This window comes from Gallinula chloropus, assembly GCF_964237585.1.
Source record: "Gallinula chloropus genome assembly, chromosome: 4".
In the NCBI taxonomy this organism is placed as follows: Eukaryota; Metazoa; Chordata; class Aves; order Gruiformes; family Rallidae; genus Gallinula; species Gallinula chloropus.
Genome location: NC_140088.1, coordinates 31903191 through 31923147, shown reverse-complemented (window position 1 = coordinate 31923147; position 19957 = coordinate 31903191). Strand labels below are relative to the sequence as shown.

Sequence of the window (19957 nt, the reverse complement as noted above, 5' to 3'; positions counted from 1 at the left end):
ATCTTAAATTTCATGAAGTTAACTTTCTTGAGACATGCATGTGTAAACATTTTAAATTAATTTTAAAAGGGGTTACAAGTTCAATTTTCACAGAGACACCTAAAATCTAGGACATTAGAGAAACTAAAGTTGCTCATGGCTCACATGTCCTCTGGACTTCCAAGTGCTGATGCACCTTCTAGAAAGCAGCAAGTATTTTTTGGCAATACTACTTAAATATAATACATATTTATAAAAAATACTGAGGCGTAACTAATTCACATATGCACTAACAAGTGAAAAGGCTGTTTACTTAAAATATTTGTCATTACAAAAAGGATTATTTGCTGGTTAAAACCCAAGACAAATATAAATACCACAAACAAAAAAACAAACCGTAGTCTCCTCAAAGCAACCCGTTTATGTGCACCATCATCATGACTGTTTAGAAATACAAGTGTCTTAATCTTATCCCCAGTGTTCATCTCAGACTAGAATGCCACCATTGAAGAGTACTCTACAGTGGTTTATAAACACAGAAATCACACTGAAGGAGATCTTAACACAAATCAAACCTATTATTAAACCTTTGAAAAATACAAAAGAAAAACACAAGACCAGTTTTAGCACCACCAGAAAATATAATAGTAACAAAGAATGCTTCTGTATGTTCATCGATACTTCCCAGTTAGGAGCATCAGCTCTCAACGAAGTATGTTATGCATACCCTGCAAAAAAACCAGGAGAAAGCTCACAGAAGTGAGCTCAGTATTTACAAGTTACCTGAACAGAAGAAAATGCAAAACAAGTGCTTGTCACTGCTATTATTCTACAAAAAAATTTGACAGCTTTCACAAATTGTTTCTTAGCTACAAAGTTCTAAATACACACATGTACATAGCTTCAACTACTTATTTTTCCATAGTGCGAACAGTTTTTCATATGAGTCTATGCTGTAAAAATGAACTGTAATCAGGGCTTTTTCTCATTGTTCAGTACAATTTTATAAGCTATTTCTGAGTTAGTTGATGTATAAACAAGTTCTGTAAGTTCTTCTCCACTTACAGATACAAGTATTTAAAAAAAGTTCCAAACATCAATAGATGAGTGCAATGATATTCAGTCTAAGTTAATCCCCAGACATCCAAATCCATGAATAAAAATTCATCAGTTTTAAATACACTGAGCCTATTAAGCAAGAACAAAAGCATATGCACAAAAGAGCTTTTAATATATTTCAAAGCCCACAAGAGCCGTGGTCTCATTAAAATTATAAATTACACAAACATGGAATAAAGATTCAAACTGCAGTGCAGCTAAGCAGATTACAGAAAACCCCGCGTTCCATATGATAACACACCATGGCCCTCCCAGATGGGGGCTTGGAACAAAAAGGCCATCACTGCAGCTAGGGAAAACCTCCTTGTGATCTCTGGTTTCTGTTCAGCAGATGACAGCCAAATAATATGTTGATTATTCTGTTTGTGCTGCTAAGCTTGTAAGATGGAATAAAAGCGATATGATCTATTGTGAACTCAATGCTAATGTGTTGCTCCACTCATAAATAATATACTGAATTTATTCCGAAGCTATCTTTTTATCTGAGTTGTAGGTTTTAAATGCATGAACTAAAATAAAAAGCCAGCATCAACTATTATTTAATTTGAGAGTTTAGAGTTTAAAGTAAATGATACAAGTGACAATAACAAATGAGAAAACCAACTACTCAGTGAATCAAATAAGTAGAGGTGCCTTTCTCAAAATTAGCAAATTGTTATATGCTGAAGTGCAGAGTACCCGCAAGATGCTGAGCAGACTCCAGCCCCACAAAACGCATATCAATAATACCAAATAATTCCCAAAATGGGCTTCTATGGCTTATTTTTGCTACAGATAACCACCCCCAATCCAAATATCAAGCAATGACACAAGTACTCGTACAACAGAAAAAAAGTAAAGAGAATCATTTAATAACTTCACTAACATCACATCTCTCTGATAAACAGTTTTTAAGAAAGCAATTCTAAGTTCTTAATAAAATTTTTAATAAATTAAGTAAAATCTGATTACTTAAGTTTACCAATTCGGTTTACCATCTCTTTCATTAATACCCTGCCTTTTAAAAAGGGAAACTGAGTGGTCATACAGCTCCTTTCAGAGTTACTGCATACATGCTGAGAAGACAGATGATCTTCCTACAATTTAGTGTCTGAAGTTGAGGTCTTTTGCGCCAGAAACGTTTAAAATTTTATTTTAAGAAACCCACAACATTGCAGCTTGGCAATAATGTAAGAACATCAAGACCAGACCAGACACAGCTTCACACTGCTTGGACCAATGGAAGCATGGTTGATCAAAAGAAATAGTGGAAACACGCAGCTCCAAAAGCTCTCTCAGGAAGCTCAGTTGCCTTTCGTCCTTTGCTCGGGACGCAGAGACAGTGCTAATCCACAGAAATAAAATATGGAAACTGAAGAGATATTAGAATCAACTACATGCACATCTGAAGACTAAAAAATTCAAGTAAATTACCTCCTCCAGGAGTCCTCTATTGCAATGAAATAGCACATAGATGTTATTTTCACACAAAACCGAGACAGGACCTTGAAACGATGAGTGAAGCCCACATCTAACCTATCAATCACAACCTGCAACCAAAGTCTGTCCCGCTTACAATACAGTACCGTGTTATTCTGCAGTTAGCAGTTAGAGTATTACTACTTCTATGGCCTTGACGATACTTTCCCCCAGCATGTTCCAGTTTCTACAATGTTAAATATTAGTTTATTTTTATTCATCTTGCATACATAATCTCATGCAAAATAGTACGGGGGGAGTGATAGCAGCCAAGCAACCCCAAGTACCTATGATATATAACCAAAACTTTTTTCATATTCTTATGAAATTCATATAATATAAAGGTTTCAACAAGAAACCAAACTTTTCCAGCTACCATCAAAGTACTGATACCTAAGCTAAGAAAAAGTAACTCAAGTCAACACAAACTTAAATGCATTAGAGAGTAAATAATAACTTTGCTTGAGAAGACATTAACTTGAGAATCACGAAGGTGATTTGCAAGCACAGAAGCACAAGGAAGCTCGCCTTCTTAAGTAGCCCCACTCCTAGATACATGCTCATGAAATAGGATTTCAACAAATACAGCCGTTTTAATATGGAATTAGTATAGGAGATGGAAAAAGCTGAATCCATAGAGATAAAGAATAACGAAAGCTTGCTAAATCACAGCTTGGCTACTAAAAAAGCCAGACACTCAGTGTTTTATGCTATTCCCCCCCATCACAGTATTACAGAAAATTTAGATATTTACATAGTTACATATTTAAATATGGTTTACCTAACTTTGTAATTCACTCTGGGGGACAAAAAAAAAAATCTAAATTTTAATTCTTGCCTACTTGAGAGGAAGATGAAAGTAAGAGGCATTTTGGACTTCTATGACATAATTAGTTTATCATTCCAAACAAGTTCTTAAAACAGTCATGTCTTTTGAAAGGCAAGTAAAACTTCTCCATCAGTGCTCAGAAAAGGTTACACAGCTCTACAGAATTATTTATGGCAGCACATCTTGGTTCATCCCCCGCTATGGATGGTGATGATGCTCTAAAACTAGACTGAAGTCAGTCCATCAAACACATCTGAATGTTCCTACAACTCTGTGGTATCCTGTCCTTAGTAGAACCTGAGAGTTACATACTTTTGGGAAGCTGCTGACCAACAGCACTATGAGAAAAGCCAGAACATGGGTTATCAGATATGCAACTAAGACAGAACGGGCAATAAGGGGTGGGGAAATGCTTGTTAAGAGGATACTACACTACCTGAAGGTACTTCCACATTGGCAGTGGCTGAGTAACCAAGCTAGCATTAACATGTCTGGCATATCTACAACTTCACAACTGTAAGAATACATTGTTGGCCAATACATTGGAAGGGTGACGTTGCATGCTTGTGGAACTCACCAACAAGTTACATCCTTACATGTGAGCACACTGGCAAAGATTCCCATCTTGGCTGTTACCAAGATTTTAAGATTTACTTTCACTTAACTTTCAGTTTATCATTCTAGCCCAGAATAAGAACTTTCTGAATCTCACCTAGTGTGCCTGTCACTACTTCAACAGATGCCAGAGCCATCTGTGGAAAGCTAGGCCAAAAAACAGTGTCAGCAGTACAGGTTCTACACTTCAGTACAGTAGTCAAAAGTTACTTGTAGGCGTAAGAATAGGTAACATTTCTTTTATGTAGGAGAGAGGTTAAAAAGGTGTGGTTATGCAACTAGAACGCTTATGACCCAGGTTTTATTTCATTTTAAATTCAGAACCTACTGCAGCGGCATTTCTTGTTGAAAACATTACTATTTTGTTTTAGCTAACATTGTAAGACAGGGAAAATTTTCTGTTATGAAAACACCTTAAAAATATTCCAGCAAGTAGTTATGAGCTACAATTCTAAGAGATTCTAGAAGTGACCAGTTGAGGCCTGCCCATGGCCAGAAAAGATTTAAGGGCTTTGCTAAAGCATTTCACAGGTTTCAGGTCTCACAATATTAGAGATGATGCACAAACAAGCTAAATCCAAAAAAAAAAAAAGAGCACCTCATGAAATCCTACAATATATTTGAGGAGCAAACATTGCCTGTATTCCGGCACCTGCTGATACTGTAGATTGGTAATAGAAGTAACATTTGGAATTGAATATTTGGAATAATGCCTTTGAAGGCTACGAGCACTAACAGCTTAGCAGAAAGCATAACTTTTTTTTGAAACCCAAAACATGCCAATTCTTAACCTTTGTTATACCAGCATATCAGGAAAAATGCTAGAGCAACTATGACTGAATTTCAATCATAGGTACATTATTCACCTGGCTTTAAAAATGCCTATTTAATGAAATGTCCAGATAAAATTGGAAGACAAAAATCAAATACTCAAAACATCAAATTTAAATTAAGTTTTTCCAGTTGAAACAAAGTTTACTCTTCACCTCTTCCACCCACCTACTGAAGTGACAAAGTGTTATATTCTTTGAGGGCAGCCATTTGTATTTGATACAAAATAGATTTCTGGATGTTAAGCATCTGAAAAGGCCAGAATCAGTATGTCTTGATTTCTAGTTTCTCATCCTGAAGTTTTACATGGACATAAAGCCCAATATGGTAAACATTACAAAATATCAAATAATAGTCCTTTTCTAGTTTTTGGGTTGTTCGGTTTCCCCCCTTGCTTTCTTATAAATTATTGGATTTTTTAAAAAAAGATAATCCCTCTTATGATAAAAAGAAGGAAAATAACCTCTATGAAATAAATGCCATTTAGATTAGTCTTGTAAGTACATTCAACATACAACTCCTTTACGATATTCCTGGTTCTTCAGGATTCAGTAATAGACATTTTTATCATCTTAACCGTTACTTTTTTGATTAAACCATTGTTTTCAGCACATACCTCTAACTCACGCCTCCCAAATTATTTATTTTTGAAAAACTGCCTAAATTTCACACAGGTTCAGATTTTTACTGCTGTTCTGTATACACACAGGGATTCATTTAGGTAAGAAAATCTGAAGAAAATCATACCAAGTTTCATATAATATCATACAACTGGTATGTCATAAACCCTCCCCCTAACCCTCACATTTTGAATAAGGAGTCTTTAAGCTTTTTTATACTGAAAAAACTTCAGGTCTTTCAGTGTCAGAACTTCCAGGATTAAACATTCTTTCCAGTTGTCGGCTCATGGCCTGAAGATCCTGCACTTTCAAATTTATCCCATTCGAGCTAGTTCAAAGATCAGGAAAATGAAGCCATCTTCTTTGCAGCCATAATCCATGACCCATGCTGTTAGATACTTAAGAACATCTCAAAAGCAAACTACCTTGTTTCAGCTCCCAGCAGGAGCTCAGCAGGGCACTGGATCACATGACTGCAAACCCTACCTAGTCAGGTGACTCAAGAGCTAATCTGATTTGGTGACTATAAAACTTTAATCAGTACAGTCTAATACCATCACATTCCAGAACTGAGGAGGGAGGCAGCTTGGCGATGTAACAGCAAAGGCTAAGAAGATTATGTGTTAGAACTGCCACTAGGATGCAGTTTTCCAGTTCTCTATCCCGTAAACCCAACAGAAAAATATTACTGAAAATTGGTCAGGCAGACATATGGCTTTGAAACAGAATGCCCTGATGTGTTTTATACCATAAAGCACAGCATTTTGCTCATTGTCATGGAAAGACAAGAGCATATACTGAATCTTAGAAGGCACTATTAAAGCAGAGCAAAAAACATTTATTTGAAATCAAAGAAAACAAAACATGTGCATCAAAAACATCTTGTTGAGAGACACTGTTCAAACAATACAGCCTCAGCTTGCATTAACACAAGGTCCTAAGAGTTTACATCTGCAACCCATGTAGGCTGCATGCAGTAAACAAAGAGGCAGCGACAGCCACAGCAGGCGCATTTCCTCATAGCAAGCACAAAATACCTAGAGCAGACTTAAAGTGCTGATATTCTGGGGACTCCACCAAATTCATAGGCTACAGCTTTTGAAATGACAGATACACTTGCAGATCAAATTCCAAGCATACCTGTTTCCTCTATTCTTTCCTTAGGAAACTCTCCCCAAAATCCTCTTAATCCATTGGCATAGGCAAGTACTTGAATTGTATCAGAAAGTTAGTAAGAAATGGAAAATGGAGAGCTTGATTTCTTAAAACCAGAGTTAGGATTTGCAGTTAAAACTGACATATATATTCAATCAGGTCTAGACCATAATATAGCAGCTTTGAGAAAGCTGATTACAGTCTAAGGCATCCTGATCTAGACACAACAGTTTAAACTTCTTTATTTCAATGAGCTGAGTATAGGCACAGTAAGTTACATAGCTGAGCTGACAAGAAAAGAGGCGCTAAGACACCTCCTGATAACTTGTAATCATCTCTGTGTTCTTTAGTTACAATGCATTTCAATTCCATCCCTAGAGTAGGAATTACTGGGCTTATCTACCTACTAATGTGCATTTGAAGACGTGGGTGGATATATACTAGTGTCTAGAGTTAGAAATACTGCTGAAATTTTTCATCTGTCACAGAGCCAGGTCTGGCTGGAAACTCATTTAGAAAGTGGACACGTGACCATAAGCAAAACTTAAGTATCACTGAAAGTGAGTGAAAAAGCCATTATTCCTGAAACATCATTTACTTAAATAAATTCCATACAAGCACAAGGTAAGTGACCTTTTTACAAGCAAACAGTCACTTGTAAAGCTGTGTCAAACAGCTACTTAGTTTTTAATTAAAACGTTTGAAAAAGCTTATTTCCACCTGATTCCTAAAACACTAGAACTTTAAATGTACATATCTTAAAATGTGACAGAGGAAAATTAACTTCATGAACAGAACTACTGCAATACTTTTTCAAGTTCAGTTCTTACACTTAAAATTTAGTTCTGCATGTGTTTCTGGAACTTCTGAAACACTATCTTATGAGATTAAAAGACTGTTTCACTATAAAGGATGCAAATCACATTTATAACACAAATGTAATTTTAAAAAAATACATGAAACTAAAATAACTGCAAGATTTACAGGGCAAGGTGAACTAACAGTTTAGTCAGCAAAAGGTGGAAAGGTTGATTTGCCTACTCCCTACCATGCCCCTTTTCTTTATTGCATCAACCCTGCAATAACACAAAATTAACCTAGAAATGAAGTCAATAGTTCCAAATCAGATTAGTGAGCTGGATCAGCTCAAGAAAGGACCTGACAAGCACCAAAGTTTGTTGGACTGGAAGCAGAGGAGGAAAAGGAAATGAGACTTCCTCCTTTCACAACACTGACCTATTAGATCAGCTCAGAAGGTCTTGAGAGTTCCAAATCCTGCACTTCTTTCAATAAATTCTTGAAGTGGTAGGACCAGAGCATAAGTACTCCCAAATACAGAATGCTTTCAGAACCTGAGCTCAAAGTGTGTATGTGTGGGGGGGGGGAAGAAAAAAAAAACTGGGGAATTGTAACATTAGGGCCTCATTAGTATATCCTTCGATGTGAAAAGGTCTTCCAGAAGCTTTTGATGCATCTCAAACACTAAAAGATTAAAAACAAATACAGAAGTACTTGTGACAATGGCTCTACGATACACTGATAGGAGTTTCTCTTAACTCAAGAGTACTATGAAGTGGTGGCTTACAAAGCAAGCATACCAAAATTTTTTCATTACAATAAAAAGCATTTTTATTTATTTTTAACACATAAAACAAGAACAGAAAATGAAATATTGAATTTGGGTATGTCAGCAATTATTTTTTTTTTTTTTTGCACACACTCAGTTCAGGGCAGTTATTTGCTGCCATGTAGAAGACCACAGGCTACTACCTATAAATTGCCAATAACAAGAGACATGCTAGTCCTCAGCAATATACCAAATAATTTGCTATGGTACTAGCAAATGATTTAACAATCACTGCTAATGAAACACAGAAATTACATTTCTGACCTAAAGCAACCGTTTCCACTATAGCTCTTGGCTTATGACATGCTCCAGAACCATCACGTTGACGTGAAATACTGCTTCCAAGTGAGAGGTGTTCAATCACACATTTATTACAGATAGCTGGGTATTTACAAACAAGAGAGAGACTCCAAGCATACCGATGTATTACATACCATTACTTCGTTATCGTGAGGAAAAAAAAAAAAAACGTAAAATAACGCTTTACAGAGACTTTTTCCTTCCTATTCACGTCCAGGCTCGCACATTAAAAATCCCATTTAGTGAAGGGAAGGATACCAGCGGTGCAGTACAAAGCCTGACGAGGTCCCTCAGGGGCGCACAGGCCAGGTGAGCCTCTCCCTTCAGGACACGCTCTGCTCCGAGCCTCCCTGACACCGCAAGCATCCCACACGCCCCCGAGGAGCAGAAAGCGGGCTCCTCTGCCGCAACACGGCCGGCGAGGCCGAGCCGCCGGCACCACACTCCCACCACACTACCCCCACCTCCCCACGCCGGCCCCGCACCCAGAGCGGGACGAGACGCGGACTCCGCGTCCCGCTACCGGCCCCCTTCAGCCCCGGTCGGAGCTCCAGGACCCCCACCAAGACAGCCCTCCAGCCCAGCGCCGACACACTCACCTGTCTGCTCACTACCGGGCGCCCTCTCCCTTCCCCGCCCCTTTAGCCCGGGACGTGCCAACAACGCGGTCTCCCATTGGATAGTGTGTTTCCCAAGCTGCTCTTCCATTGGTGGAGAAGAAAGGGTTTGATTCTTCCCGGCATCCCTTCGCTCCTGTCAACGGACTGGCAGCTGAGATGGCGGCGGTCCCGGCGGCTGGCGGGGCGGCACGGGGCTGTGGGGCTACCAGCTTCCAGCGGAAGGCCGCGGCCGGTAGCCGCCTGGCCGCTGTCGCGGGCACTCGGCCTTCCGTTCGGCACGGGCAGCTGCTGCTCTCCAGCGGGCTCCCCTCCCTGGACAGTGTGCTAGGTTGGTGGGGAGCGGGACCTGGGACCCGGCTGCTGCCCCCCCTCCCTTCACCCGACGGCCCTCTCCTCTGCCAGGCCCTGCCTGTCATTTGCCTTCCATAACCCCCCAGCTATTCTACCCGCAGGCTCTTTCTTCCTCCGCACAGCACCCGGGATTGGGGGGGGAGGATGTGGGGGGGAAAGAGGAAGGGGCAAAGCGGGATCTGTTTCCCGCCTGAACCCTCCGTATGAGGAGGAGTGGGCAGTGCGGTACATGCAGGTGCTGCGCCTGCTTGGCGCTCTGCTTGCCGAGAGGATTGCCGTTTGCCGTCCGTTTAAATCGGTTTGAGCTACCTTTCTAGCTTGGAAAGCTACTCTGTACATTGACCTGATATTGCACCTCTGTTTTATTTCATAGTAAGGGGTCTGAAGTTTTTGGTTTGTAAAACATGTTTGCTGAATTGATTCATAGTTGAATGTGGGGTAGATCTGGTTCTTGAGTATGGCAATTTTTAGGATGTGTTTTGACCATAAGACTGGATTTTGGTGTGCCTTTTCTGTCTTGGTCACGACTGCTGCATCACTATAAATGTCCCATTTAGCTAAGTTACACTAGTGTGACACTGTTGTTACTGTCTGTGAATCTGCTTTTGCCTACTGTCAGTGTCAGGATGCCACATAGTTTCATGAACTGACCATCATTGCGATGGTAAAATCTGTAGCATGAGCTAGCACCATTTGCTTGGATTGAGAACTAATTCATTTAACAATATGAACTACGTGGGTTTTATCTGTATGCACAAGAACTGTATGATCCCTTTACCAACTGCTTGCCCAGTTGCAATACATCTTCGTTGTATGTAGATGGAACTACTTTTAGGTGAGGAAGGCTTGACTTTAGCTTTGTTCATTCATCCTTGGAGGAGTATGTGCAATGTGGCAAATTACCACTTTTCTTTCTAAGGATATTCCGTATGTGCAATGATAAATATAAAAGTCGTAACCATTTTCTATCAAAGGTTTTGCAGCCTGTGTATCTTAAGGAGAATCACACTTACGTATCTTATGTGTGTGGGTATGTGTTTGGTAGGGAAAACTTGCATTGTGCTCTGGGATTGCCATCCTTGTGGAGAAAGCTCTTTCTCCTTGAGAGAGACATATTCCATTAAGTGAGTGTAATTTGTGAAACCCTTTAATTGCATAAGTATAACATTTGCATTGAATATTCCAGTTTTTCATATTCCCTTTTAGAAATGGTGCATTTTGCACAGCATGGGCCAGAAAATGGAGACAGCTCCCATTAGTGGCAGTCTCCTAAATATCCAGGCACACGCTAACATAACTAGTGGTTTGTTGATGGAAACTGGGAACACTTCTTCCAGTAAACCTGCGATCTCTTCTGACGCACCGTGACCTTGTCTTTTCCCGACCTTAAGTTTTACACTTGAATATCAGGAAAATTCCTCAACCTTAGGGATAGCAACTTTTGAAAATACTTATAAGATGTTTTTTTAGTAATCAAATCTTTGAAACAGTAGAAAACTCTATTTGATAGCCTCCTAGCCCTTAAATCACAGTTTTCTGGAAGCTGAGTGAGTAGGCCAGGGAATACTCATACCAAATGTGTCCTGTAATAAAATTTCCATTGATACCAAGAATTAGGGCTTGTTGAAGACAGACTGCCCAGCTAGGTGGACCTGAACAGAATCATTGATTCTGGAGACTGGGAAGGGACTTCAGGAATTTGTCAACTGCAACTTTAAAGCAGACTCAGCACTGAATTCAGAGTTGGTTGCTCAGGGCTTTGTCCAGTTGAGTCTTGAAAAATCTGCTATGGCGAAGATTTCACCACTCTCTGGACAACCTGGCCCAGTGCTTAATTACCTTTGCAGGGAATTTTCTTTTTCCTTATAGCCACTTGGAAGTTTTCCTGTTTGAGTTTATGCCTGTTGTTTCTTGTCCTTCTGCTGCATACCTCAGCAAAGAGCTCAACTGAATTCTTAGTGGCTTCTCTTAGGTACCAGCAGGCTGCTATTTGGTCTTGCTCTCTTCTCCAGGTTAAACCAGCCCAGTTCCTTTAGGGACTCCTTTGCCCCATCTTGATTCCCCTCCACTGGAGTCAGCTAAGGTTATCTTTACTTTTTTCTTGAGCTGAGGGGCCCAAAACTGGATATTGTATTCCAGATGTGATCTAAGAAGTGCTGAGTAAACCAGTGGTCACATCCCTTAAGCAACTGTCCAAGCCTCTGTTGCAGTGCACTATGCTATTGACTATAGAAGTATTGCACTTGGTCTCCTTCACGTCCTTTGTGTGTGAGAAAATGCTTCATAAATGCTTTGCAGAATATTATGTGTTTCTCAAAGAACACTGTTACTTTTTTCTTTCATCTTGCCCACTAGCAGTTAAATACTTGTACAAAATACTTCGTTTCATTCTGTGCTGTGACAATTATTTCCATTTAATCTTGTACCACAATATAGGCATATTTTTTAAACAGCCACCAGGCAAGGCAGTCTTCTAGTTCTCCCACTTTGGGCTTGGATTTAAGTTTGCCATGTCCAGAAGCTGAAAACCAGATACAGCAGTAGTATTTGCCAGGCTTATTAGTAAATATAAGTATAATAATATAAATATAATGGTGTTATCAGACATAGGTCTAATTAGAATCATAGAATTGTAGGGGCTGGAAGGGACCTCGAGAGATCATCAGGTCCAACCACCCTGCCAAAGCAGCTCCCTAGGACATATCACTCAGATAGGCGTCCAGACGGATCTGGAATATCTCCAGAGAAGGAGACTCCACCACCTCCCTGGGCAGCCTGTCCCAGGGCTCTGTCACCCTCACTGGGAAAAAGTTTTTCTGCATGTTGGTGCGGAACTTCCTGAGCTCCAACTTGCAGCCATTGCCCCTTGTCCTGTCTCCACAGACCACTGAAAAGGGGCTGGAAATTAAATTAGAAACATTTGAAGAGAGGAAAAGGCTTAGGATACATGGAGGAATTTCTTCTGCCCTACAGCTACTGGCTGATTGTTACATTATTGTTGATGGCTAGCTCTTCTAATAATTGCCTTTCAAAAAGAAGTGGTAGATAAGTGCTGGATTTCAAATGCTGTGTTGCCATTAAGGCCTCATTACATCTCCAGGCTTTATATTCAAGTTTACTTTAAACTTTTGTAGACCATATATGCTTGATTTGTGCGAAGCAGTTACCTCTAATGAGCTGTGAACTCTAGCATGAGGCAGCCATCAAATGCTTGGTACTGAATATTTTGTTTCAAGCTGCTTGAAAAAGAGTCACAATTACACTTTTGATACAATGGGGACACTTCAACTTGCAAAGTTTATTGTGTTTCTGTCCATAAGATCTTAACTCTTATTACTGCAGGTAGCAGTGTGGATAGTTGTAGGTCTCACTTAGTTGTTTATAAATACTACTGCTTTAGATACTGGTATGGAAAAAATAGAATAGCAAAATTAGAAAGAATTACAAGTTCACAACAGTTTTCTTAGGAAACTTGAAGATTCTACCTCTTCCTTTTGATTCTATCAGCATTCCTGCCACTTTTTCCTGTTGTCTTTTTTTTTTTCTTAATTTACTATTATTGTTGCTCATTGTAATATGAATATGTAACCATGGTAACTGCAACAGTTTTACATTCCATCTAATAGAATACACTTGTTCAAACTCTTCACTGCATCTGATAACGTAAAGCCAGTGCTCTCACCCAAGTTTGCCTTTAGGAATCAGGGTGTGTGCACATATGTTACAAGTCTGGTTTGTAGGGACAGATCATCTGAAAATACATCTTCTGAGGAATTTGAATTCTGTCTTGTGCGAGCAATTTAAAAGCAGAAGACAGAATTGTGTGGTGGCCACAGGTGAGCTTTTTATAACCAAGATTTTAAGTCCTTATTGCCATGAGGTAATGCCTTACTCATATTTGCTATGTCAAGCTAGTATTTGGTAAAATCACATAATTATGAGGTGTTGAGTTTTTTCTATGTGCTGCATAGAACATGTGCTAGTTCAAACAACTGTTTTTAGTAACTCGTGTGTTTAGTCTCCTTGAACAATTGAATGCAGTGCATATTGGAAGCATACTTTGTTTCAACCATCTGTATGATTTCTGCTTTTGGGGTTTTTTGCTCCTTTCCACCATAGTACATCTCAGATTCATTGGCATTTATGTCCTGAACAAATAAAATGCAACAAAAAATGGTGGATTAGAACATGGAGATTTCATGAGTGATTCTAACATTCCAATAAACGGTACTTACAGTTGGGTTTTTAAACATATCTTGGAAATGCTTGATTGCCTGATAAGCTTGCTGTAAATATTGAGGCATTTGTACATCTTGACTCAGGTGCATGGCTTAAAAAATTGTGATGCCTTGAAATTTTACTAGGAAATTTGTAGCTGACTAAACATTTGGACTGTGATGTACTGCTAGATTGTGGTACATCATGACAGGATGACAAGGTGATTCTGTTGTGGTTTTAATTCAGGTGTTATTATGCAACCATATTAGCACTTTTTGGCCTATGGAAGAGAAATTTGCTTTTTTCTCTTCCTTCTGAGTATCCATGTTACAGGTGCTAGAGAGACTTGTATTGCCACCAGCGGAGTGAAAGGAGCCAGAATCTATTTCAAATGAAGTTTAATGAGTGTTTAAATTGATTGGCTGAATTATCCTGTTCACTAGATTCCATCTATGCATTCAAGGCTTGACTTGTTTTATGAAGAGGTTTGGATATTGTGCTGATGTGGCTCAGTTTGCTCCTAACTTGCTTTTAAAGAAATATGCAACTGTAGAAGACATACTGCTGTTCCCTCCATGCAAACCACTGCAATAGGCTAGCAACACATGGCCATCTGAACACTTCTAGGAAGTTTGAGCTTTCCTGCCACAGTTGTATATGTTCAACCAAATATTTCTAGTCTGATTTCAAGTTAGTACACTATTTTCAGTTTTGAAATTCAGATTATAAGCCAGTTTACTCTTCACCTGAAATAAAATCTTAAATCTTTCACCACCTTTGTAAAAATTCCTGCTCGGGACAACTATTTCACCAATTGTTAGTTAATTATGCTTGCTGTCTCTTCAGGGTGGAAATAAAGTAGCCAGGATTCTTTAGTTCATAGATTATTTTTTCCTGGTCCTCCACACTGTTGAGATCAATAGGGTAAGAATTCATGTATCAAAGCATATTGGGAGTATTCTATTCTGTCTATTATTCATTCAGTCATCTGTGATTGGAACATAACCATTGATTGTAATTGTTTAAGCAAAAAGAAAAGTAATAGTGGCCAAGTATAAATCTGTCAAAATATATTTTTATTTTTTTACAAATAGTTCAATTAACTGTATTCATGGAGTTGTTTTTCTGTCCAAGACATACCATAAAAGACTTGAATGGTAATTTTTTTCAGATGTCTGTTATGATGTTTATGATCAGTTCAGGTTTATGTCAATCCAGGTTTCCTTGGCTGAAATCCTACCTGTCTTACTGTCATGTCTGTTTCAGTAGTAAGATCAAAAACAATGGAGCTAGGACCCAGTGACTTAGGTGGGAATTTGCTAGCCTTTTGGTAGGTCACTGTACATACAGTCCTTGGTACAAAGGAATATCACTCGATAGTGATTAATACAGATTTAATTTGAAGAATGTTTACTCACTTGAGTCATGCAAGTAAAAATTCGCTGGCTCAGAGCATACATCATTATGTAGTACTTGAGCATAGTTGTGTAGAGCTCTGCAGGATCTTTTTACCACAATGATGATAGTACAGTATATTGTGAAAGTAATTGTAATGTGTAATATATAATTACATGTAATGTGTAATTATTTCATAATAGGGAATTGTAGGAAGTATTGCAAAGGTAATTAAAATGTTGTTCACTTTTATATTTTTAAATTCCCCGTTATCACCTTTCTTTGACTTATAAACTAAGAAAACTTAATTGTTCTCTAACATAGTATTAAAGTGTAGTCTTACTTTATTCTTCATTTTGTTTTGTTTCCAGGTGGAGGCATAGCTGTTGGAACCCTTCTTCTTATTGGTTAGTATAGAATATGTAGATACTTAAAGGCATATTCTGATGTGTTTTGCTTGGTTTAATTTATCAAATAACTTGCCTTTTCATTGTTTAAGAAGCAGACCCTTTCACTTTGGATAGTGTTCAGAGACTATTATCTATTTCAAGAATTACTGGAGGGATCAGAACCTTACACTTAGACAGGTTGAGCCCCCATGAAGAGTACTGCAGAATTCTGTTCAAAAGCAGAGCATTTACCAAATTTCATACCTTTTCAAAGTTTTCAAATTATTTGGGATTTTCTAAACTGCTTGATTTCCTGTTTATCATCACAAAGGGTTATTTTTAAACTTGGCATTATGAGGAAGATGTAAAATACCAAATCTTTTAATCTTTTGATTGTCAGAATCAGCTAAGAGAAATCTGATGGAAGCCTGCTTTCTGTCAGGATGTGGATGAGGCACGCTGAGATGATTGCAAAGGCATTCTGTTGTAACCTTTTCAGACTGCATTGAAGCTGTCTGGTACCATGTCTCTATTGCAGCTGAGATGTCCAGCTTTCCTTTCTATTTGAAGTGTAGTAAAGGGAAAGAGGACTGTTGTACACATACATTTTGTCTTGATATCGCCAGGGTATGTCCTGTACTTAGGGCCAAGGAACATTTCTCAGGCCCCTCAGTTTAAGCATAGCAATCAAAACTACAATTGTGAGAGAAGACTAACTTCTTACAACTTAGTCTTGGAAGTGCATAAAGTTTCAGCATATAAGAAAAAACAATTGTTATTGCAGAAGAAAAATTTAAGGAGATACCATCTGATTAGTTACATCAGTTCATTAATCTCAGGCTTTTAAGGATACAGAGCTATTTCAAAATTATGCAAGGCCTGAACGGTGATAGAAATACTTTTGGGTTTCTTTATTTAACAATGTCTATTGGATTAATGTTTTTTATGAGAACCCTTCAAGCTTGTTACTGTCCTAGCAAAAAGAACAAATGTTGTAGGAAAAAACCTGAAAGGTCGAAGACATCTGCATTTGTAATCTGTATTAACGTGTTAAATAGTATAGCAATTTAAGTACTATGTGTTGTTACCAAGTTTCTGGAATAGAGAACTAAGAACCAAAGGACAACAGATCTAGCTCTTAGCTTTCCAATCACTGCAATTTCTCTGAACTGTTGGAGTCTAGAAAATTGTGTGATTATTTTCTCCCACTGAAGAGGTAAAATACCTCAATTTCCTTATTTGTAGGAGTGATGATAACATATATCACATTGCAAAGTTATTTGAGATACCACGCACAATGTCTGAGTGCCTACATATTAAGTGCCAAAATCCTGTGTAAAAGGCTTTAAAATGAATGTATTGTTTTAAGTTCAAACAGTGGATTGCAGGAAGACAACTGTCAATAGATTTTAAATTGGTAGGTAAAATCTGGAAGATAAAAGTAAAAAAGATGTTATTACAGATAAAAAGGCCATTTTCTTATTGTGCAAGATTGGAAGTTCACAATTTTGGCTAACTCCTGAGCTTTTGAATGTGTTGCACTTTGTTAAGCATCAGTGTACAATTGTAAAATGGGAGTGTAGAGACAAAATCTGAAAACCTCAGGTACAGATTAAGATACAACTAGCAGGAATTACCAAGGCTAATACAAGTTTTTCTTAAGTACCTTGATAATTAAGAAGCACAAGAGGAAGGCTGGTTGGTTACTTGACAAAAAGGAAAAGCTAGTCATAGAGAAAGGAGAATTTTTTTTTAAATTTTGTACTGATCTTTACCCAGAAGAAGCTCAGAAATCTCATTGCTATAACAACTGAAAACAGTGAGTCGTTTGTCTAGGGAAAAAGCAGACTAGTATACATTACATGATTTGAGTGGTTTCAAATAGATTGAGCCTACAGAGTGTTTTAAGAGCTTGCTGATGAAGTGTTAGGACCATTAGTGCTTATGAGGACAGTGAAGGAAAGAAAGAATTGCAAGATTAGAAAATACAAATAGTTTCTGGTTTTGAATGCTGTTGGAGAAGTTGCTGAATTGCAAGCCGCCTCCTCCTCCTTTTCACTGAACTTGGTATCTACAAAGTTGTTCCTCTCTCCTGGATGCTGTTATGCAGCAGGTTTTTCCTCTTTTTAAATATACTATGCCAGAGGCACTTCCACGGTGACTGGCGGACTTGGCCTTGGCCAGCAGCAGATCCCTCTTGTGGCCAGCTGTCATTGGCTCTATCAGACATGGGGGAAGCTTCTAGCAGCTTCACACAGAAGCCACCCCTGTAGCTCCCTCCACTACCAAAACCTTGCCATGCAAACCCAGTACAAGGATATAAGTAGCAACTAGTATATGTTCAATTAGCTTTGAATTGTTGAATTCAATAATTGTACCAGTCAATGGATAGAGGAGAGGCAGGGCATGCCAGTTATCTTCACTTCAGTAATGGTTCTGACACTATTTCAAATGGCATTCTCATAATCAAAACTAGGAACATACTCATCATTTCTAATATGTAGTCTTGGTGTCTATAATGCAAACTAGCCTCATAACTTAAAAGATTGCCATTGCATCCTTCCCATTATATCCTTTTTGGTGTTCTCAGGTAGGCTTTTTACTTCCAAGAAGTTTAGTATCCTGATCTCTTGAAAGTATTTCTAGTAATATTATTTAGAATTCACTGGCATGAAATTTATGCAAAGACAAAAACATAATGTCTCTAGTGATAGGCACCAGTAAGCTAGCAGCTGTTCTGAGTGTGGCTTTTCAGCATCAAGAAAAATTTAATGAATAATTTTAAGTCATTTTCTGAAAGGAATGAAAACAGTATGATTTCAACATTTTTTCTGTGTTTACTTTGACTGTGGAGTGACTGCCATCACTTGGGAGACTGCATTTGTATCTAGAATTTTGGTTACATATTTTGAATTGTTGTTATATTTTGAATTGTTGTTATATTTTGAATTGGACTTAACACAGAAGAAGCTAACAGTGAGATTAGGTTATCTGAAATCTGTTTTAGCCACTATTTGCATTCTATCTTGTTACCTTTCATTGGTATAGTGCTCATGTGAACCTGCACTAGAGCAGCATTTTCTGTTTGCTGGTGAGCAAGGTAATAGCTCTTATTTTGCCTTGTTTACTTTCAATGCTAGTTTTTATTTCTACATTTTATCCATCACTAGAGACCGGTGTTGCTGTCTCTCTGACTCTTAGAAAATCCTGGTTTTTACAGGAAGGGTATACATTAGTGTATGTTGTGGTGCAGATTAGGTAATTTGAATAGCTGCCTACCAGAAAAAAAATAACTGATGTGACATATGCTGGTGTAGTAGCCACCATTTAAGTTCAGGGTTTTTTTGAGAAAACTGAATTGACAACAGCAGTTTGCTGTTGCTGAAAGTAGTTGTCCAAATCCTTCTCCCCATTTTTGGCTGTGCAGTCTTGCTTCTTGAGTTGGCACTAGTGCTTTTCAACTCTTGCCTTTCCCAGGTTGACAGGGAACTCACCCATTGAAAGAATGGAGACTTTTCTATCTGCTTACTGACCTGAATCGGCTCAATAACATGTGAGATGAGTACCAGAGCCAGCTCAAGGGAAAGAAGGACTGCACAGTGAGGACTTGGAAAGGAAGTAGATGTCCTTTTGATAAGGCAGAAAGTACCCATCAAGCTTAATTTTCTCATGAAATTTCACCTGAATTTCTGTGAATTCAGTATGAGTGATAGAGGTTTTCTCTCTTACACTTTTCAATGAAGATCTTGCTTTTCTCAGTTTGGGAAGAGCTGCTATCTTGCTATGGAAAATGTTAGAACCTGTTTCACACAGATCAGGTATTAGGACTTGGGAGTTGGATTCAGTGATCCTTGTGGGTCCTTCCAACTCCTTATATTCCATGATTCTATGATTATGACTCTATATGACTTTTGTCTTCCCATTACAGTATTCACTGCCCCTTTCAGTAGTTAACGGGGTGGCATCAAATGAACCTACTACTGGAAAACTGCTGCTAAACAAAAGAAAGTTGCTCTTCAGAAAGTATGCAGTTAAGTGGTGGAATACTTCATCATAGGGTGTTGTAGATGTACAAAAAAGTCACGGTCTCACTGGGAAACTGGGCAGCTTGGTAGGAGAGAAAACCATTTGTATTGCTAGGTTAGTGGATACCAAGTCTTTGTGCTACAAATGGTGGGAGACTGAGCAGGTGCTTAGGTGAAGCATCACATTTGCTTGTTCAGTTCTTATTACCTCTTCCTAAAATATCTGCTTTTGGCTACTGTTGAGTGTAAGGTTAGCTATCCATTTGACCTGACCTTAATGGCACCAGATGAAGCGAATACAAGGGCAGTGAGCTTTGCGTTCTAATGAGATTACAAGACTCAATGATTTGAAAATGATAGGATTTTTACCTGAGGTTTTTTCCCCTTGTCTGAATACTCACTGGCAATACTCAGTGGTGGGTTTTA

General features: G+C 38.5%; 1 protein-coding gene across 1 annotated transcript in view; it reads left to right on the top strand.

The window, feature by feature from the left end:
- Nucleotides 1-9309: 9309 nt before the first annotated feature.
- The window catches only part of ELP4 (elongator acetyltransferase complex subunit 4), a gene marked incomplete at its 5' end in the record, with an annotated part of 151929 nt that continues 141281 nt past the window's right edge, over nucleotides 9310-19957 (top strand). The window contains 2 exons of the mRNA XM_084263590.1: nucleotides 9310-9481; nucleotides 15489-15524. Of these exons, the coding sequence (XP_084119716.1) occupies nucleotides 9310-9481; nucleotides 15489-15524 (208 nt within the window). The remainder of the gene's footprint in view (nucleotides 9482-15488; nucleotides 15525-19957) is intronic.